General features: G+C 32.5%; 1 protein-coding gene across 7 annotated transcripts in view; it reads left to right on the top strand.

The window, feature by feature from the left end:
• The window catches only part of RNPC3 (RNA binding region (RNP1, RRM) containing 3), a 45,219-nt gene that overhangs the window by 6,736 nt on the left and 15,401 nt on the right, over positions 1–23,082 (top strand). For 3 of the 7 annotated variants that reach the window (XR_002316283.2, XR_011487758.1, XR_011487759.1), the window contains exons 4-15: positions 763–846; positions 1,276–1,387; positions 3,330–3,398; positions 5,473–5,615; positions 7,421–7,546; positions 10,243–10,394; positions 11,237–11,398; positions 12,461–12,555; positions 12,643–12,701; positions 14,756–14,888; positions 15,580–15,651; positions 16,639–18,105. Coding sequence is in view for 4 of the 7 variants with exons in the window: in XM_020906102.2 (XP_020761761.2) it covers positions 763–846; positions 1,276–1,387; positions 3,330–3,398; positions 5,473–5,615; positions 7,421–7,546; positions 10,243–10,394; positions 11,237–11,398; positions 12,461–12,555; positions 12,643–12,701; positions 14,756–14,888; positions 15,580–15,639 (1,195 nt within the window). In the remaining 3 variants the exon portion in view is untranslated. Of the gene's footprint in view, positions 1–762; positions 847–1,275; positions 1,388–3,329; positions 3,399–5,472; positions 5,616–7,420; positions 7,547–10,242; positions 10,395–11,236; positions 11,399–12,460; positions 12,556–12,642; positions 12,702–14,755; positions 14,889–15,579; positions 15,652–16,638; positions 22,927–23,082 lie in introns of those variants that run through there. The other 4 variants (XM_020906105.2, XM_020906103.2, XM_020906102.2 and 1 more) reach the window with 4 other exon arrangements.

Genomic DNA, 23,082 nt, shown 5'->3' with positions numbered 1-23,082 from the left:
CTGAAACAGTAAATGATTGTATCTCCCTGCTGAATCTAGTACTTGAAAGCAATACATTTGTTTGTTCCTAATTATGCATTAGTAACCTGAGTATTGATTTAATATTAGGACTTAACTAATGTGAAGTGGAAAGAGAGTAGGGTGAAAGTGTTCAACTATAAGTGGAGAGAAGGTAACTAGTATAAAATCCTAGTTTATAGCAAGGTATCATTAATAGGCACAGCCTTGATTCCTAGCTGTAATTCTTCATAGCTGTATGACCTTTATAAATTGATTTACACCAGTGATTCTCATAGTGCAATCCCTGCACCAGCTGCATCGTCTAGAATCTTGACTGAAGGAAAGATTGTTTGTCCTTAACCTAGTCCTATTGAATCAGAAGTTTGGGTCGCTTGGGGTGGGGAGGAGCATAGATCTCAGTGGTCTGATTTTTAAGAAACCCTTGCTGATGCACATTAAAGACATTTGTATGCCACTATTTTATACCTGTGAACGTCAATGTTGGTGGATGAGGGCTGTCAGTAAGATTCATCATACCATTTTCGTGTGGTTGCTATGAAGAATAAATGAAAATGTGGCTTGCCTTATCTAATATCTGGATTTAGTTTCTCTTTTTCATTGGTATTTACTTAATAGTTGAAAGTTTTACTTATGCAGCTGTTTTCATAATGCTGTGTTTGAAAAGATAGTGTCATTTTTGTGTGCAATTTTTCATTCTGTTTCTTCTGTAGATAACATCAACTTTGATTCCATATTTCTTAGGTCTGATGATCCTATGGAAGATGATAAAGAAAAGAAAGAACTGGATTGTTTAACCATAGAAAATGGAATTGCACCAAACCATGGGTTAGCATTTTTGTTTGTATTTCATTGTGTCTTTTGGTTTTATTTTGGATAGATAGGTTTGTGTGTGTGGGGTACGTGTGTGTGTGTTTTGTCAAATAAGATATTTTTAAAGGACATTTTATTATATATAATGAAGATTTTTAGTGTGTTGATTAAACATATTGAACATTAAGAGTTTGTCACTGAATTTGGTTCCATTAAAATGTTCAAAGTTGTAAGATAAGCTCTGAAAAGAAATGCTATATTCTTCTGTAATGCAGAGAGAAGGCAAGTTGCTGTTTAAATGTAGTCATTTGGATCTTTTAGGAACAGAGTACTCTTAGATTTACTGAATCATTTGAGCAATTTTTATGTTATTAGGTTACCTTAAATGAGTTATTGATATGAAACTTACTAAAACACAATAAGCATTTTAAATATTTTTTTTAGGCTGACTTTTCCTCTGAATTCATGCCTCAAGTATATGTACCCACCACCTTCAAGCACAATCCTAGCAAATATAGTAAATGCTTTGGCAAGTGTGCCTAAGTTCTATGTGCAGGTAAGTAGAATAAACATTTCTCAAAGTAAATACTTTTTCATACTTTTAAAAAAATAGTTGTATTAATCAAACTAATTCCTATAGGGGTGATAATATTTCAGAATTTTAAAGATGTCTTAGATTGGGCTGTTATAGCTAAGTGCCATGATCGGGGCGGTTTTTAAATAATAGAAAATTATTTCTCACAGTCTGGTGGTTGGAAGTTGTATTCCAGTGTGTCAGGATAGTTAGGTTCTGGTGAGGGCCCTCTTCTGGGTTGAAGATGGCCATTTTCTCTTTGTAACTTCATGTAGCTGAAAGAGTGTGAGAGAGCTCCCGGTTGTGCTTTTTATAAGGTACACTCATCCCATTTATGGGGGTTCTACCCTTATGACCTAATAACTTCCCAAAAACTTCATGTCTTAATACCATACCATTATAGGTTAGGATTTAACATATGAACTTTTGAGAGGGACATAAGCATTCAGTCCATTGCAAAAGGTAGTGAAAAAATTAATACTTTCAAGTAAGGGTTTTTATAAACTATAGCATAAAAATACTAATATGTTTAGTATTAATGATACTAATAAGGATAAGCTCATTTGGGAAATGTAATCTCTGGTAATTCTTCGTTACTTTAGCATATGCCTTTCCTTTCTTAGAGGAAAAGATATAGAGGATCCCTTAATAAATGCTTAGAAATATTGACAATAAAAGATACTTTTAAGTAAAAAATATAGACACACGCCAACAGGATCTACAGGATGATCAAGCTTGGTCTCGGTATTGATGAGGATGACCCCACTGCTGATGACAGCAGTGCTGCTGTCACTGAGGAAATGCCTCCCCTGGAAGGAGATGATGACACGTCCCGCATGGAAGAAGTAGACTAAGCGCTGCCTGAGCATCACTTTGCTGTGTGTTCAGCACTCTGTCTCCATTCCCTCTAATATGTTTTCAAGTATTTCTTTATTTTTGTTAACATTTAAAAATCGTTTGGCATGGTAACTACATGAGGGGAGGATAAGATTCCTTTATACTAAGTGTGATACTGTGACACTTTTAGCACTAAAGCAGAGCTAGTTGTTTTTTCCTGGTTTCATATTGGCTTATTTTAACAGATGGAAGTAGTTACGTTTGTTGTAAGATGTGTATGTAACCTGTGTTAACTTTGTGGTCTGAAGTGTTTAGCTATCAAGCGGATTCTTTAGTAGACCAAAATTTTCTGTCACTGAAGTGTTCTGAAGTATATACCGTGATGTTTAAAAGAAACACTTGTTAAAGCAAGTTTTCATCTTCTGGGATATACTTTTTAAAACTTCCATCCCCTGTAGTTATGACTGCATGTGCCAGGCCTCTAGAAGTTAGTGTGTTAAGCTGAACCAACTTGATTGGAGTCGCTGTCCATACATAGGGCTTGTTTTCCAAAGAAAAATATTGTTTAGAGTAGCAAACTTATAAGCCTGCTCAGGCATGTTGTAAAGCCGCTGGAAAAGTAACTTGGAGCAAGTTTTGTGAATGGAAATGTAGTGCTCAAGTCACATTCTGCTTTAAAAAGTTGTAACAAATACAGATGACTTAAAAAAAAAAAAAAGATACTTTTAAGTAAAAAATATAGATGATGATTTCCTTTATTATGCTTCTCTATGTTTCATAATTCCACAATAATCAAGGGAAAAAACACTTTAGTAAATTTTACATTGTAAGAAAATGACATTTTTAATAATGAGAATGATGGTATTTTGCACAATTGATAAATATTTTAGGAAGGCTGATCTTCTAAGATATACCAGTGCCTGAGATATACCAGTTTAGTCTTTTCCTGGAATTATAAAGGCAAGAGGTGATCCTTTGCACTAAATTTATCACTTGTGTTATTGCAAAGTTTTTGAGTACATTATCAGATGTGAGTTGAATCATGATTTTTCTATTTGATTTCAAATGTTTTATCCCTTTTATTAAGGTGCTTCATCTTATGAATAAAATGAATTTGCCCACACCTTTTGGACCAATTACTACCCGGCCTCCCATGGTAAGAAAGCTCTTGGAATTTTCAACATTCAAGATTTCTCTTCTTGTGGTGAGGTTATTGAGGCTAAATTTTACAAATATTGTGCCAGTGATCTCTAACGTTTATTGAAAGTGAAGAACCAATGCAAAGTTAACTTAATAATAGTCCTGAGGAGAACTGAAATTGGGGAAAAGCCAGAACTTTTTTTTTTTTTTCTTTCTTGGCTATGCTATGCAGCATGTGAGATCTTAGTTCTGTAATCAGAAATTGAACCCATGACCCCTGCAGTGGAAGCATGGAGTCCTAACCACTGAACTGCCAGGGAATTCCCCAGAATATTAAAGCAATGCTTTGGTAATAGAGGCCATTATTTCTCTTAGGGTTATTCAGTCCTTTGATCTAGAACGTTGTTCTATCCTATAAGACAGTTACATTTAACAAGCTGAATTGTCTAAAATTTCCATCTTTCTGGTTTTATTGCTGGTAGGTTACATTTGCAAAAGATAAAAAAGGTTTATAATTTTTTATTAGAGTTTACTATACAAATCTATCAATAATTTTGTTGGTAGGTTATATCTGCTCTTGAGTAATTTTAGTAATTCTATTGTTTGCTGTAATACTCAGTACTTTATTGGAGAAGGCAGTGGCAACCCACTTCAGTACTCTTGCTTGGGAAATCCCATGGACAGAGGAGCCTGATGGGCTGCAGTCCATGGGGTCGCTAGGAGTCGGACACGACTGAGTGACTTCACTTTCCCTTTTCACTTTCATGCATTGGAGAAGGCAATGGCAACCCACTCCAGTGTTCTTGCCTGGAGAATCCCAGGGATGGCAGAGCCTGGTGGGCTGCCGTCTGTGGGGTCGCACAGAGTCGGACACGACTGAAGCGACTTGGCGGTGGCAGCAGTACAGTACTTTATGTTTTTTTATGTTATTAATTGGAGTACAGTTGATTTACAGTGCTGTATTTCAGGTGTGTAGTCACACCTAAATCAGTTATATTAATACATATACATATAGCCACTCTTTTTTAGATTCTTTTTGCCATATAGACCATTGTAGATTATTGAATGGTTTCCCATGCTATACAATAGGTTCTTATGTATATTATGTATAGTAGTGTATATATGTCAATCCCAATCTCCCAGTTTATCCCTCCCTCCCTCCCCTCCTGGTAATCATAAGTTTGTTCGGATTCATGACTGATTCTTGAGTCATGTTTGTAACTTTTATTTCTGTTTTCTAAATGAGTTCATTGTACCATTTTTTTAGATTCCATGTATAAGCAATATCATATGATATTTGTCTTTCTCTGACTTAACTTCACTCAGTAAGACAGTTTCTAGGTCCATCTGTGTCACTGCAAGTGGCACTGCTTCATTCGGGCTGAGTAAGATTCCATTGTATAAATGTCCCCTTAGTACTTTTTTAGATAATAGCAGCGATAAATTATTTTAAAAGGCTAACATATAAATAGAAAATTTGCTTTTGTATTGTGCATTGATTGCTTTTCTAATGTCTATATTAGCTTCATAATTTTTCTTTGTAACTCTGAAACCTCAATGCCTGGCATGTTGCGAGGATAATAGTTAAGATTATACTAGCTGCTGTTAAACAAAACTCAAATTTTAGTCATTTAACACAATTCAGATTATCTCTTGCTCATGCCAGGTTCATTCCAAAAGTAGGGCAGATGGTGTTCTTTTCTGTCACTAAAAAGACCCAAGTTAATCTGCATTATGTGCATTCCCTGGTTGGTGAGGACATTACCATGCAGCCTGCGGATAAAAAGACAAGAGAGAATTTTATGTGTGGGAAGCTTTTATGCTAACCTTTTCATTGACTAAAACTCAGGTGAAATCCAACTGCAAGGGAAGTTTGGAAATTTAGTCCAGCTAGGTGCCAAGGAAGAAGAAACAAGTTTTGTGATCAACTAAAGTCAGTATACTAAGGCAGGTGTTCCATCAGTATATGTTGAATGTGTAAAAGAAAATCATGAGGAATAGAGAAATGTGAGAGTCATGTATCTGAATGGAAATAATTTTCTATTCTGTAAACATCATAGATTACCACAGTGTTTTTTGTTTTTACTTAGTATGAGGACTATATGCCATTACATGCACCTCTTCCACCTACATCTCCTCAGCCACCAGAGGAACCTCCTTTGCCAGATGAGGATGAGGAATTATCTAGTAAAGAATCAGAATATGAAAGCAGTGATGATGAAGACCGTCAGAGGTATGTAATGTCAAATATTTATGTAGATTCTAATAAACATAAAGTATATGAATGAGATTCTCTTACTATTCTTACTTTTTGCATATAGTTCTTCCTAATTCAGGGTTCTTAGCATTTGTCCATCTCCAGCTCCCCATTATACTGTAGATTAAGACCTGAGACTAGAAATCAAGACCTAAAGAAAAATTTTTGCATAACGAGTAATTTTTTTTGATTGATAATGGTATAAAATTGATCATCGTTTTTTGTTGATTCTGTATTTGAGAACTTGCCCACTTGTTACAGTTTATTTATAACTTCAACATCAGTAGTTGCAATGCTTTTACGGTCTTCTGGCAGACATGGGCATGTACAGAATGGTGAAAAATTTGAGTCATTTGACATGCACATTGCTAGATGGAGTAGAACAAAGGGACATTCTGTCCTCTTATTTCAGCTCTTATACTGTAAACAAGGGTCTTTTTACTGTTTATACATACCACGTTTTTCACATTTTTGTGCTGTTTGTTGTTGGTTTTGCTGTTTAAAATGCCCCCAAGTGTAGTGTTGAAGTGCTGTCTAGGGTTTCCAAAATCAAGAGGGCTATGATGTATTTTATGGAGAAAATCCTGTGTTTTAGGAGGCCTGAGTTAGTGCTGTTGACTATGAGTTCAGTGTTATTGAATCAAAAATATATATTAAATAAGATGTTCTTAAAAGTAAACAAACATAAAATGAGGTGTATATTGATCAGTGAGTGAAATGTGAGCACATGCTTGCAGGAACCTAATCCTGAATTTCCTCTAGGGGCAGTGATTCATTATTCACTAATTTCAGTATTTGTGAAGATTTTATAGAACAAAATTAGGTTGTATTTCTGTTTTGTCAGCTTACTTTCCTGGACTTTATTTACCTCAGAGTAATTTCTAGAGCAACTTCATAGAATTTTATACAAGAATATTCATAATAATTACTGCAAATGAATTATTCTTTTATTGGTTATTCTTGATGATCTACATATATTTTATTTAAAGCTTCTGGAAAAGAGCAATAAGTTGTTAATAATGTTCAGCAGAGCCTAAAATAAAATTTAACTCTGGAGAAATAGAGCTGCGAATAATGGTTTTGAACTTGCTTTGTGGAAACACTATCTGATCCTGTGGAAGAGCCAAGAAAGGCTAGACAAGATCTATTCTAAATATTCATAATCATAATGCAGATAAGTTATATACAAAGTATCAATTGTCAACCCTTGATTGATTAAGCCACTTTAGAGTATAGTATTTGAAAACTCTTGTTTTCAAGAACGGTGTAAGTTATCTTATTTATATAAGGATGCTTTCCAACAATTATGCACAAAATATTTTTAAATAAAGTATTTAAGTCTAGGTTTTCTTTAATAATTAGAATATGAATCAAAATTTTACTATGTTTGTAAGCTCTGTTGAATATCAGTCAAGGAAAGAGCAGTAAAGTTACAAAGATTACATTTAGTGTATCTTGTTTAACTTTTTGGCACAAAGTACAGTCATTTATTTGGGAAACTAGTAATTTTCATAATAAAACATATCTTTAAAACTTGACAGATTGCAGTTAAGAAAATTCCCAGTTCCTTCAAGCTAAGATGAAAATTGATCAAGGAGATTCATAACTTGAGCTTTTGTCAAATGAAATATATCTTAAATTATGACTTAGAGATTCTACTTAAGCCATACAAATCATTTTATAATTTATAAGCTCAAATAAAAATTTAAGCTTAACAAAAACAATGGTAAATAACTGAGCTTTTACATAAATCTTATTTACTTTTCTTTCCGCTAATGTAGAATGACCAAACTAATGGAACTGGCAAATCTTCAGCCCAAAAGACCAAAACCAGTAAAGCAGCGCCATGTGAGAAAAAAGAGAAAAATAAAGGATATGTTGAATATACCATCATCTATTTCACACAGGTAGCTTTGTTCTAGATTATAGGATAGGGGTTCTTTATATACTTTGTTTAATTGCTTAACTGAAATCATTTCTCATTCTGACTTTTATCAGTCCATTTGGTTTACCAGTGATTTCTTATTTGCCAAATTCACAAGTATCCCTAATTTTCTCAAAGTTGACCAGCATTTGATACTATTGACTATGCCAGGTTTCAAAATTGTCCACCTTTAATTTTTTTGTTTCTCATCTTAACTCTGTCTCTTTCTCTTTTTCTTCCTACTTTTTTCTTTTGTGACTTTCACTCACTCACTCACTTGTTTTTTAAGTATTGGATTCCATTTACTCCTGTCTGTGGTCATTTTCCGTTCATATGTTTTTACTACTTGTTAATATCATTAATTTTTATGATTCTGTTGTAGCTGATAGATTCCAAATCTCCATCTCTAGATTTAAACTCCTGAGTTCCAAAGTCTTTATTTCTAGTTTCCTGTTTGTATAGTCAATGTCTTGCATGCACTTAAGGTATTATTCAAAACAAAATTAATTTACTTTAATTATCTCTTTCTCTTCCTGTACTGACAGTTTTGATAATGGCATTACCAGTGTGCTTATATGAAAGTTTGTTAGTTTTTCCTAACTTTACTACCTGATATCAAACATTTTTTCGCTTCAGAGTACCCTAGCAGGTAAAAGTTCACATGGCTTTAATACACAGGACCCACCTTTAAATATTTATTCAATGTGTGATAAGTTTTATGCTAAATATTGTGGGGTTTGGAGCATGCTTCCAAAGCTCAGTGCTACCTTTTCAAACATTAAGTTAATAGTCTTATGGACAGGTAAAACATATGCACAGATGACTATTGTATTAGCATTTATAATATTTAATGTTATAACAAGATGTAACTGAGAATGAAAGATTGTGAGAAAGGAGAGATCACAGCCAGGTAAGAAATCTGGAAAGACTTTAAGACAGAGGAGACAATTTGAGCTGGGCTTGAAGGAGGAGCAGCAAAAATGGCTCAGGGAAGAGAGATCCAATTTGAATAAAAAAGTACATTTCCAGAGGTAAGGCAGTTTGGTGCATAGGAATAGAAATGATGAAAGGGAAAGCTAGAAGGATGTGGAGATACCTGCCTTCCTTAAATGTTATGTTACGATATTTGAATACATTGAAGGAACCATTTTAATACCACTGACATTAAAAAGTTAAAAATTTCTCTCAGATTTTATCATCTTATAGTAAGCTTTCAGGAAATACACTGATGTGGGGTGATGATCAGGGCTATAAGTATGAAAGAATTTTATTAGATATAAATTAATTTCCCACTATGTCTTAAACTTTGTGTTAGAATAGAGAAATTGCCAGTGAAATAGTGTTTATTACTGTGTATTTTGTTTGAAATGTATTGTCCCTTTTGACTGATGATCTGACATTTTGCATTAACAAGTTTTTTTTTTGAAATTATGGTAGAAATTATTAGCCTGTTTGCCATGGGTTTCTGTGTACTTAGATATCTTAATCAGTGAAAATTGCTATTAATTACAGTTTTAATTCTATTCAGCTTTTCTACAAGGTAAATTTACTTTGAACTTGTAAGTAACTTCATAAATTGAGAAAAGTTTGTTAAAATGATGTTTTTACATTTTTATAGGAATGGGTCTTTAATCTTTGGATTTTTTAGAATTATTTTCTCATGTTAAGTGTACATAATATGATGCATATTTCCCACCTGTGTATGTTTTGACATCACAGTCCCATGCTTTTAATTTCTATAACAGCACCAAGCAATTAAAAGCTAATTTAGTTGACCCTTAAACAGCGTGGGTTTAACTGTGTGGATCCACTTATATTTATGCAGATTTTTTCAGTAAATACTACAGTACTACATGATCTAAGGTTAGTTAAGTCCATGGATATGGATCCATGAATACAGAGGAACCATGGATATGGAAGGTTGATGAAGTTATATACATACAGGTTTTTGACTGCTCTGGGGTCAGGGCCCCTAACCTCTTGAGTTGTTCAAAGGTCAGCTGTAATGTGAACCAAGTAAATTTACCAGTGGCTACATTAAAAGATGAAATTAATTTTAATAATGTATTTTATTGAACCACTTATACCTCAACTGTTATTTCAAAATACAATTAATATAAAACATTATTGAAATGTTTTACATTTCTTTTTTTCCACACAAAGTTGTCAAACTCTGGTGTATATTTTGTACTTAGAACATAAGTACAGATTAGAACATAAGCAAGATTTCAAGTGCTTATTAGCCACATGTGGCTTATGGCTACTCCATTGGCCAGCATAGATTTATTACATATAGTATATAGAATACAGTGCATAAAATGCTTACATTAATCATAGAATGAACTTTTTGGCGTATTGGCCAATATCCTGACCCAATATCCTGATGTTTAGAATCAATAGTCCTAAAGTTCTATCTCTGTCATTTATTGACTGACTTTATGCAATTATTTAACATCCTTTAACCTCAAACACCTTACCTGTCTAAACTAAGAATTTAATAATATCTATATGAGAATAATTGTTAGGATTTTTAAAGTATTAAGTGTAAGTTACTTTGTTCAGTGCCTCTAGTGTGTTTTATTAGTGTTAATGTTTTAAATTTAAGGTTAATATGAAATAATGTTTTTCTCAAAATTTTGTTTGCAATTACAAAGTAATGCTATGATTGTTTATAAACAGCAGTTTACATCCAGTGTTGTTACCTTCGGATGTATTTGACCAACCACAACCTGTAGGTAATAAAAAAATTGAATTCCATATATCTACTGACATGCAAGCTGCATTTAAGAAAGATTTAGAAAAGCAACAAAATTGTGAAGAAGAAAATTGTGGTAAGCATATTCTAGTTCTTTAACATGCTATGTAAAAATTTTCTCAATCAGTTTTTTGTATTAGAATTAAATTTTATGTGCTTCTGTTTTTAGTATTTATGAGTATATTTAAAATGTGCAATTAGGTCTTCCTTAGTGTCATGGAATACTATTGATTTTAAACTTTTTAAATAAAACTAAAATTGGTTCTAAATGTGTTAGAGGAGACTTTTAAGATCCTAAGTGTGGCATGTTATTTGCATCATTTTCATAGATTTTTTAAGGTTTTGTTTGCCTTTTTAGGTAGTATAACTGGGAATTTTTCTACTGCATGTTTAATTCTGTCCTTCCCAACCCTCTACCCCAAATCAGTTTAACTTTCACTGAAGCTAAAATTCATGTTTTCTGAATGAAATTCATTATATTGCTGTGTTGTGAATTAAAAATTTATAATGATTTTAATTTTCCTAATTGAGTAAGTGTGCAAATACATATTTTTCCTGACCTCTTGTAGGACCACCATTAGTATTGACTTTTTTTTTTTTGATGGGGAGAGGTATAATGGATGGATTTTTTTTTTTTTTTTTTTTTTTAGTATCCTCAAATGGAAGTGTCTTATTTTGTGATTTTCATATTATAGTGTCAGAGTTGAATAGTCATGATAGAAACCATATGGCCTGCAAAACCTAAAATATTTACTGCTTGAACCTTTATAGAAAAAGATTGCTCACCACTGTTTCAAAGCATTGAGAAAAACACCAAAGGGGTTTAGTGCTAGAAAATATCGTAAAAATTAAAAATGGAAAAGAAAAACTATTTTGAAGGGAAGATTTTTAATGGCTAATATCAATGTTAACTCTTAGACTTACCTGCAACTGAAGCTGATGCATCTAATATAGGATTTGGAAAAATCTTCCCCCAACCAAATTTGAACACCACAGAGGAGATTAAAGACGACTCTGATGAAATGCCATCAGAATGTATTTCTAGAAGGGAGTTGGAAAAGGGCAGAATTTCTCGAGAAGGTAATTTCATGAAATAAACCAGAACTTACTTTCTATTTTACACTTCTTTGGCCCTTCAAAAACAAAACAAATCTCTTCATGTTATTTACTTTAACTAAAGCATGTACTTCAAGACATCTCTTCAGTTAAATGTTTTTAATCATCACTTTTGCTTTTTAGTGCTCATACTTTATAGGGAAGATATTCCTCAATACAATGTTCCCAGAGTATTTGGAAGAAAGTTTTCATTTCTGAAACTTTTATATGACATCTTAAGTCAGTATAACCAACAGTATGGAATTCTGTATTCAGGTTACAGTTGATAGACCATCACAATACTGTGTCTGAGATGTATGCAAAGCAATTGTTTGTCTAAAAATACAGTTTTAACTCTTTGGTAATTAAAAGCCTGTGTTTATGAATTTTATATCCTAATATGATAGCTTTTTACTTCTAATGGATTTTTTCCTATTTTAATATATCTTAAAATATTTAGGGATTTTAGATTGACATGTGACACATTATAATTTTTTCATAATAATGGGAAACAGACTTCCAAATTGCATTTTTGCTTAAACATATAGTTGTCAGGAACACATTTCAGAGACTAAATAGAAGTAGCTACGTAGAGATTCAGAACCCACAGTTTGTGTGAAATTCTTGATAATTACATTGTAAGTAATTTGTTTTATATTTGAATATATTTGTGTCTAGTACTTAGGGAGATTGACTTTAATCAGAACAATAACACAGATGTTTGATAGCATCTTTATTTGCTTCAGTCTTTCAAATAAAGTAACTCATTCTTAAAATTAAGCTTAAAAGTGCTTTAATGAAAATATTTTATCAGATACATTTTAGTTATTCTAGATGCCTGAAATTTTTTAACTTATCACTTTAGATTTTTAATGGGTATTTTTATACCATTAGTAACACTGTCATTAATTTCTACGATTTTAACATTTTCTTAATGCTTATTTGTCTATTTAGCAGTTATATTTGAATGCTGTTAAAGTTTTTCTTCAAAAAATTGATGAAGCTGTCTTAATTTTATATCTTTGTCTTGCTTTGTTTTTATGTAAGAAATGGAAACACTTTCAGTTTTTAGAAGTTACGAACCTGGTGAACCAAACTGTAGAATTTATGTAAAGAATTTAGCTAAACATGTTCAGGAAAAGGTAAGCTGAAATTTATAAATTGGTTTTATTATTTTGCATGTTTTCCCCTGGTTTTCCTTATTGGTCTTTTCTTTGTTGAAATTCTAGGACCTTAAATTTATTTTTGGAAGATATGTTGACTTTTCATCAGAAACACAGCGGATAATGTAAGTGGCATGTATATTCTCAAATTATGTTTTGTTTTTACTCTCTTAGAAATTAACCCTTTTTTAATATCATTTTCCCTTTAGTGATTAAAATTATATGAAGAAATTGCTCATATCTGTTGTATAATTAATCTTTTAGACATCTAGATCAGGTTTCAGCAAATATTTTTTTAAATAAACAGTAAAAAATTTAATATTTTTATATTAAAGTATTACAGTGTCTGTTGCAACTACTCAGTTTTGTCTTTGTAACGTGAAAGCAGCTCTAAACAATACATAAATGAATATTAATGACTGAGTTTCATAAAACATTTATAGAAACAGGTTTCATCATAAATTCTAGACTTCTTCCCTAACCCTAAAGTGGTGGTTCTCAAACTTTAACCTGCCTAAGAGTTTAGAAAACCATTTCCTTGGTCCATCCCTAGAAAGGATGGTTTTCTAAGCTGAGATAGGGTGGATGTATTTGTGTTTCTAAAAAGCCCGTGGATAATGCCAGAGCTGCTGGTCCAAAGATTAGATTTTGAAAACTAGTGTTTTAATGATTAATTCAGGAGTATATGGTACGAAAGCCAAGTGTTTTAGATTGTTACTGTGTGGTAGCTTCTCTTCTTTCAGTTGGAAAGACTGAAAATTGGAAAGACTTCCAATTTTATGAGTACAAAAGAGAAGGATAATGATTGTAAATGATTTAAAAGCTAATGTTTGAAGTTAGAATTTCATTCTTTGAAATTTTATAATTAGTTAACTCTAAAATATATATGACCTTGGCCATATAAATTAGAAGTAAAAATTAGAAAATGTAAGGAGGGAGACTCTTGAATGGAAGTTAACTAGAGAAGTGACTAATTAATGTAAAATTAATATTTTTAAAGTCTTAACCTGGGCAATGTACTTCTTTAAATAAGCATACACTGTGTTTTAAAACTGTCCATTTATATTCATTAGTGGCAGATACCTCTTTTTATCAGGATACCAAAAGTTTATTTTGCTGGATGTGCAAAATACTAACCCTTGTTCTTGTTGTTGCCTTTGTATAAGCAGAAAAAATTTAAAAATATATACATCCGTGTGTGTGTGTATGTGTCAATGTATGTATGTCACACACAAATGTATTGTGTTATTGTATGTGTCTATATATATATATGCATGTGTCTGTGTGTATATGTATATGTACATACCATGTTTATGCATCCTTTCTATTTCCAGTATTGCCTCCCATTACCATTTGAGAGGAAAAGTAATTCTGTATTGAGAAGCTGTACACATCAAAATGATAAATTAATAATTGTTTCCTGTGGGACTAGTCTTGTGAATTTTTTAGAAAAAAATTTGACTGCACATTTTGATTCTTAAAAATTCTTTATATGCTTTTGCTAGTCTCATAGACTAAATGCTAGGCAGTACTTTAGTTTTAAATTATAGTCTGTTTTTTAAGTAGTTTATAGTTTCCTCCCCCAAAATGTTGACAGCTATACACTAGGGAATAACGACTAACTTGGAATACAAAATCTGGTTTGTGTTTTTGGCCCTAACTTTAGCTCTCAGTGTAACACTGAAGAATTCACTCAATTTCTGTACACATCGTCTGTAAAATGGTGATTTTTGACTAGGTGATCAATAAGTTCCCTTTCTCCTCTGAAATTCCATGTTACTTTTCTATAGTTTCTGTCAACCCTTTTATTCCTCATCGTATAGTTGTTTTTGTCACTTGAGTAAACAGTATTATATTGGCTGCATAGAACTTTTAAAAAAGAGAGATGAAAGAAAAACTTGTTTACTTTTATAGTTGCAAGTAATATGATTTTTTAAATCACATATGCTTTTATGATAGTTAAAAAATGATAAGAACATCATCAACTTACATCACCTACTTATGAAAACAATTTTAAAGCAGAATATAAAATATAATTTTAGAAAGCCTAAGTAATGTGCGAATCAGATAGTATAGTCATTTTTATTCTGAAATAGCAGAATTTTAACACATTCCCATTCACAATTAGAATTCTTTGACATTTTTTGAGTCAAAACATTCTTTCTTCTTTGACTTCTAGGTTTGATATACGTTTGATGAAAGAAGGTCGCATGAAAGGACAAGCTTTCATTGGACTTCCAAATGAAAGAGCAGCAGCAAAAGCGTTAAAGGAAGCTAATGGATATGTTCTTTTTGGAAAACCTATGGTGGTTGTATCCTTCAAGTTAGTTGGTTCCAGATTGAGTTTATAGCAGTAAGGGTATAGTTGAAACTAATTTTTATATTATGCTTTGGAAATCTCAGCAGCTTGCATTCCAGCTTGAGAATATTCAGTTATAAATATTTATAATATAAACATTTGAGTCAGATGACAATGTTATTTAGATTTTTATAGGAAAATAAGCATAATGAGGCTATTAAAATCCAGCCAAGTCTAAACATTTTATTTAATACTTAAAATATATATACTCATGCTAAACCAAAGATAGTACAGTATCCAGAAATACATTAGAATCCTTAAAAAGAAGATATGATTCATTGTAGTTAGTTTTATATTTTATTGTAATTCATATTTATGTTTAAGAATTTTAATAACAATATATCATTGATTAGCCATCGTATTTTCCGCAGTTAATGCAATTTCAAACTAGAAATCAGTGGGATAAATGAAGGAGCAGAGGTCTAGGTGTAAAAAATGACTAAACAGAAGGGAAAATTTTTTGCTCCTCCCCCACATCATAAACAGCTAGGAGGCATTCAAGAAATACTGACGAATGACTGAGTAGGAAGACAAATAGAGAAATTAAAAGCTCTGCTGCTACCCTACATTAGGATGTTCTTGATAATTCTTTAGAAAAGATTCCTTTCATATTTTTGAAGGAAACCTTAATTTTTAAATATTAGCAATTTGCTCGATCTGCTAGACCAAAACAAGATTCTAAAGAAGGAAAAAGAAAGTGTTAAAAATTAGTAAAGGTAAGTGTGGAGATAACATACTAAAAGGATGACTTTTTTGAGAGAAAATTAAGAAAGGATGATAGCCTGAGTAATGTTTTTAAAGAACCCATCACTCTGACCGTCTTACTATGCTGTTAATATTCATTAAACTTCACAATTCTGGAATAAAGCTCATTTGTATGTAAAAAATTAAATTTGGAGAGAATGAATTTTATAAGGGCAATGTATCTTTAATATTCTTAATTTACTTTCTTTTCTTAGAATAAATCAGTACTTCTTAAATTTTAACATGTATTGTAATCACCTAGAGAGCCTGATAAAACACAGATTACTGGGTTTCCTCTAACCCCCATACAGAATTTCTGATTCAGTAGTTCTGCAAGGGTGTTTGGCCTTGGCTAATCAGTTTTCCTAGTTTTCCTGTGAATAAGGTTTTCTAGGATACTGGACTTTTTACTGCTAACATTGGGAAAGTGTCTGCCAAGTTAGGACATGTTGGTTACGCTTGGTGAGACATGAGAATTTGCATTGCTCATTTCTAATTGTCCTCCTCACAGAAATATATCCATATTTTTTGGAATGAAGTATTTCATCTTTAAGTAATTTTAATTCATAATTAAGTAATTTAATAATTAAAAATGATAAAATGAAGCATTTTATGTCAATGTTGATTTAAGAAAGATGAGTGGAAATATATTCATTTTGTTTTAAATCTTTCTGCTTTAGAATAATGGAAGAACATGAATAAATGGGCCAAAATTACTCATGGTTAAGCTGAAAAAATTATATAAAGTTTTGCTAATGTTTATTCCCTTTGGGAGGCACCTTGAATATTTGAATTTTGTAGTAAAGTATCTATACTGGTATAGTCAGATGTCTTACAAATACCTTAGAAGAGCAGATGAAAATAAACCATTTTCTGTGTGTTTAAAGTAAACATTTATTTGTAAATCTAACATGAAATATGAGAGAAAAATTAAACTGCATTCTGCTGTTCCTCTTTAGAAGCATCCCTGCGTAAATACTGCTGTAATACTGTCATACAAAGTGTATCCTTTCTTGTCGTATCCTTTTGGGGCAGTGTTTTTTTTATTTTCCTAGAAGTGTTTTGTTTCTCCCCAACCCACTGATCCAGCTTAAGCAATATTTTTTTTTTACAATGTATTGAAATTAAGTATTTCTAAAATTATCTGTGTTGATTGAACAAATCTTTTATGTGGTTTTTAGATTTTTTGCTGAATTTTCTGTGCTGTCCTTTAGGTTATGTAGTTTTTCCAGAGAAAGTTAGTGAATCAGGTCGACTTATTTACTTGGAGAATGGATGCATTCACTTTAACACAGATTTTATTCTTCTTCTATTTATATATTTTCTAAGTCTAATTGAGTAACATAAATGCTTTCTCTTTCATGGTGTATCTGGTTTAGGTGTTCTCTATAACCTGTTATAAAATTTGACTGGGGAAAGGGTTTTTTTCCCCCCTATAAAAAATACATGTGTTGAAAATTTAAATAACTGAATTTCAGTGTGAATTCCAGATAAAAGTAGCAAACATCTGAGGTTTTTTTATGGAAATCTCCTTTGAGATAGCAAGTAGAAGTATCTTTTTTCCCTTTCTTTTTCTAAACAAAATAAAAGGATTCAGAAAAGAGTAGCAGAGAGGGAAAAAGATAAAGTTGACTCAGGGTAGCACAGTAAGTGGAAAGAAACAGTTCTGGTAGGTATGTAAGAGCAGTGGTTTAAGTAAAAAGTATTTTGCTTGGATTTCTTCCTAGAGTTTTGTTTTAATTGGTCTGTATTTCTGCGTAGATATCAGTATTTTCTAACCTCACAGAGCATTGGTTCTAATGTACAACCAAGGTTGAGAACCACTGAGGAGGGATTTTTATATGTTAAGATTCCTGGATTCTATCATAGAACTGATAGATGAGAATCTCTGGAATCAGGACCAAGAATCTAATTTTCCCTTAGTGGTTCTAAGGACTGACCAATTTGAGTACTGCTTTGGTAGATTAAACTGATTACGTGGATCCAAGACATCACCCTAGCCACCTAAACTTTTATTAGTAGGAAAATACAACATTGGAGGCTTTGCATCCCTTTTCTTGCAAATCCTACTAATAGTACTATGAAAACAATGCAAAATTCTGTTGTTAATCATTATCATTCAAAGAGTACCAAAAGCAGGAAATATTGAAATTGCTGTTGCTTTTTTCTATTGGCACAGTTAAAATTTTTATTTTTTAATGTTATAAGTCAGTTTATATGCTGTTAGATCATTAAAATTTTGTTGCACTGACATGATTCACTAATTTTCTAAATATAAATGTTCTAGCTTTTAGTTATTTTAGAACTAGTGAACTGTTCAGTAATCATTATTTTTAATGAATTTTTATGGTGTTTTAGGTACCTTTTATCTCTCAAGTGCTTTCCACCTTTGTGGAGATGAAATTGACCACCTGGACTATGGAACTGTGCGTAATAGCTTTTAAAGTGTATTTAAAAATTAAATCTATATGCATTTAAATCAGTTTATTAGAGATCTGTCACATGTATTTTAATCATCTTCCTCATATAATAAATTATTTTCTTTCCAATTAAAATAATGATCTTAATTTTTCTTTGTTATCTATATGTTGAGGAAAGTGTAATTTGATAATTACATAAATTTTTTTATCATAATTTTATAATACTAAATAGAAATTTTCTTTTATGGTTACAAATATTGCCCTTTTTCATTCTCACTTGTATACTGATGGACTTAACACTTTTTTTAATAGTAATCTTATTTTTTGTAATTATTCTCAGAGTAGTTTTGCTTGGCTGAGTTTTGATGATTTTGATGTTGTTGTTTTGATTTTGTTTTTTCTCTTAAGTGGTGGGGGATTTTTCACAGGTTAGGGAATTTGTATACTTGCCCTAACAGTTTTTCATTGTTGTGTCTGCCAGTGTATCAGAATGTCATGCAGTGGTATAAATGTTTCCTCTATAAAATTATTCTGTTCCCTTAGTAAAATTAACTTCAGCTGTATGTTAAGTAGGAAACATTGATATGTTTTATTGAATTTGTTCTGGTTGATACTCTTCTGTGAGTATGTAGTAACAGTTTTACCTTAGAGTCACTTAGATCTTTGTTGGAATGATGTTGTATATTACAGCTTCTTCCCTTTTACTCATAGCTTTGTGAAATAAGGTAAGTGAAAAATTTAAAGGTAGGAAATAGAAGAATGGAGATTTGAACCCTGGCACATGCTAATATTTAGATGTCAAGTGGTAAGAAAACTTGACTAAGAGTAGGTAATCCCAAATGAATAAAGAAGCTCAACTAGGAAGGAGTGATTAAATATGTTAGGTCTGTTGATGATGTAAGAAAGATGAGTTCCGAAGACAACTGTTAAGGAGTCTTGCTCTCTGAGGGAATGGTGAAATGGGTTGTTAATACAAGGAGATATAGTATCAAGAAGGTTTTGTTTTTATTTGATAAAGATCGAAAATATAGCAGATTTGTATGGCCTAATGTAGTAGAGAAAAAATAAAGACATGATGCAGGAGTGAGAGAAATGTCACTGGAGCCATAGATATGATGTATAAATAGAAGGGTTAGTTTTAAAGATGGGTGTGTAAACAGCTCATTAATAGCAGTGGAAGGAAGGGCAGATTATAAAGATCTAGATATTTGCAGTTTGGTATATCTAATGGGAGCATATAAAATTTTTGTTATATTTTCTCAGTTAATAGGAAGCAAGGTCATGAAGTAGAGGGATGAAGTGTTGGGGAAAAATGGATTGAGGAAAGATGTAATATAGATATTTAGGGAAGTGAGAAAAAGACGCTTAGAAGGATTGCTGGATATTACTTAAAAAGTGCCTACTTGAAGTCCATGGTTGTTAATTTAATTGAGATCAGTCAGTGTGGTTTTGTGTTTTTCCCAGTTTAGCCTTTGTACTGCTATTGAGTGGACAGTCAGATTTTTAAAGTTGGAATTTCTTCACATGAATATAACAAAAAGTGAGAGGGGAAAGGTGTTGACATAATCAAAAGAATGATTATGAAGGAGGGACATGGAAAGTAATCTGGTAATGAGCAAACTGAGAAAATGGAGTTTCAGGCACAATGGAGAAATGGTATGATCCATTGAGATTGCAGTGTGGTTGAAGATGTGTTGTTATTTCCTAGAGGTAGGAAATTTGGGAGGTTGAAATAGAGTAACGGACTGAGATTGAAAATATTAGAGTACCATAATTAGTAACTTCTAGAATGGAGTATGGTAGTTGAGTGAAAGTGAGGTTATATAAAGATATGAATTCAAGAAATTAAGAAACTTGGATATTGAAAGGATCATATGCATTTTTTGAAATGATCATTAATTATGATAGGAATAGTGAGCCAAAAGCTAAATTATTCCTTGGAATGTGTAAATTTGTCAGGTTTATGACAGTCCACTCCAGTATTCTTGCCTGGAGAATCCCATGGACAGAGGAGCCTGGTGGGCTACAGTCCATGGGGTCGCAAAGAGTTGGACACAACTGAGTGACTAACACAAACACACCAAAAAAGAATATTTTTTAAAATCAACCTAAATAAAACCCTGGAGTCCCTATCCTGTTGTAGTGTTGAGAATTTCAGCCTTAATAGTTCACTGAAAAATAGTGTTTTTAAAGTGGTTTTACAGGTATAGGTTCTAAATTCAAATCTTGTGTCCATGCCTTAGTTGCTTTAAGACATTTTTTCCCCATTTTCCATGGGAATAATAAAAATGGCTACCTTGAGACTATTATAAAGATGATTAGATGGATATAAAATACTTAAGTCTGGTGTTGTGTATGTATATATATATATAGAGAGAGAGAGAGTGTGTCACATTTTCAATAAATATTAGCTCTCGTAGTGGTGGTTGTGATGGTTCTAAACTCACCCTGATACTGAAGGTGATATAAAAATTCTGAGACTTTCAGTAAAAATTCAGTCATCTTTCCACCTCAGTTATCACTGAGATGCCCAGATTCTTCCTTGCCACACCTAGGGAGCAGGAAACTATTTGAAAAGTTTAGGATCTTTGGTGTCTAGAAATTATGGAGATGGAGAAGTGCTTACATAGCAAGAGCCCAAATAGCTAGTCTGTCATGGATTTTCAGTTATTTTAAACAATAGTAACTTTTTCCTTTTGCCAGAGAGATTTGGCACACTGGCCAAGTGTAGGTCAGACATTTCACCTCTGAGGCAAGAAGTGAAGTTTCATATAAAACATGTGACTTGAAAGTTGGGAATAGGCTTGTTCTCTCAAGGAAAAGCATAGCACTGTAAAATCAAAAAAGAAACTTAGATATTAGGCAGCCAAAAACAAATGTTTTGCTACAATATGAAGTCTATAAAACTCTTTTTGCCATGTGGTTGTTTTCCATTTATGCCTTTTACAAGGGCCTGGGCTAGTGTAAAGCAGAGGAGGTTCCTAGGGTGTAAAATTTAAGGAGGCATATAGTTTCAAGTAATTCAAGTGCTCTTCACCTTACCCTAGTCATTAACAGAATGAGCATAATCCTGATTATGTAAATCAACAAATTAAAGAAAAAAAAATGATAGCATGCAAGTTGGGCTTCCCTGGTGGCGCAAAGGTAAAGAATCTGCCTGCCAATACAGGAGACGTGGGTTCGATCCCTCGGTCAGAAATATCCCCTGGAGAAGGAAACAGCAACCCACTCCAGTATTCTTGCCTGGGAAATCTAATGGACTGAGGAGCCTGGTGGGCCATTGTCCAAGGGGTTGCAAAAGAGTTGGACGTGACTTAGCAACTAGACAACAGCAAAGCATACAAGTTGCTGGTTTAGATGATTTGGAAAGTATTTGCTGTGCAAGTGAAACTCCTTCAAAAACCAATGTCTTGAGAGATTAAGTCTTTGAAATTTGAAAGGAAGTAAGGGAAAGGAATCAATACGTATTAAGGACCTAAAATTTTAAAAACATTGTACTGAGTGTTTCAGATCAGTTCAGTCGCTCAGTCGTGTCTGACTCTTTGTGACTCCATGAACCACAGCACGCCAGGCCTCCCTGTCCATCACCAGCTCCCAGAGTTTACCCAAACTCATGTCCATTGAGTCGGTGATGCCATCCACCCATCTCATCCTCCATTGTCCCCTTCTCCTCCTACCCTCAATCTTTCCCAGCATCAGAGTCTTTTCAAATGAGTCAGCTCTTCACATCAGGTGGCCAAAGTGTTGGAGTTTCAGCTTCAACATCAGTCCTTCTGATGAATACCCAGGACTGCTTTCCTGTAGGATGGACTGGTTGGATCTCCTTGCAGTCCAAGGGACTCTCTGTTTATGTATGGTAATTTGATCTTCTAACACCCTATAAGAAGAGAACACTTCCCTTTGTGAGTCATGAAGTTTTTTGATAAACTTCAACTCTTAAGTTAATAAGATACTTTATTACATTTAATTGTTTTTACTAATGCATGTAAAGCAAAAGATAGTGATTTCAGGAGGATTGTTCAGTAGAGATGACAGCTAAACTACATGTGTTAGGCATGTAAGAGACAGAACTGATGATTCTCAGAAATAGATATAGAATTCCCACCCCCATAACTTAAGCTACTATGTATTATACACTGGAATTTCCTGAAAGCAAACTATAGGATAGTATAGGGAATTTAGAATAAACAACCAAGACTCACCAAATACTGAAAAAGTACTAGGAAAAAGAGATTCTGTACCCACTGAGCTTAAGCTTTAATACCATGGGGAAAAACTAAGAGATCAATGAAGTATCTTTGATATAATATATAAAGATTTAAAGGGATGACAATGTTTAAAAATATATGTGTATATTTATATGTATATCAGAAATCAGTAAAAGCGTATTTGACTACATAGGACATTTCTTTTTTATTACATTATGGTATGGCATCAATATACCACTTCTCTAGTACTTATATACCAGAATCTTTGAAAATTTAAGAATTGCAGAAGAAAATATGAACAGCTGATTAATTTCTTTATCATGAATCTTTTCAGAGCTTAATATGGTACATATAAAATGCTATATATTATTTATGAAAACATTTAATATCTTTCTGTGGAAGAAAAAGATGGAGGGGAAAGAGTGAAATTTGAGTGGGTTCTCTCTCTATAAACATATATTGCAATTTTCTTTTAAAAAGGTATTTGAATATTTTTCTGAATGTTAGCATTATTAAATTTGGGTCTTGGGATATGGAATCTGTTACACATTCTCACACTTTTCTGTATGACAAATAAATCACCTCTTAAATGAAAAATAAAATAATGAAACACCTCTAATCCAGTGTTTCTTAGCCATTTTTTGCCCTTCTACCTCCATGAATTTTTAGACTTTTTTTTTTTTTCTAATCATCCTTATGAAATTTTAATACCACAGTATAATGTTATATCTCTTTTGGACTGTGTATCTGTTCTTATGTTTTTAAAAGAGTAAGG

Source organism: Odocoileus virginianus, chromosome 5 (genome assembly GCF_023699985.2).
Source record: "Odocoileus virginianus isolate 20LAN1187 ecotype Illinois chromosome 5, Ovbor_1.2, whole genome shotgun sequence".
NCBI lineage: Eukaryota > Metazoa > Chordata > Mammalia > Artiodactyla > Cervidae > Odocoileus > Odocoileus virginianus.
Note: the sequence above shows the minus strand (reverse complement) of the source record. Positions and strands in the feature narration are given on the sequence as shown.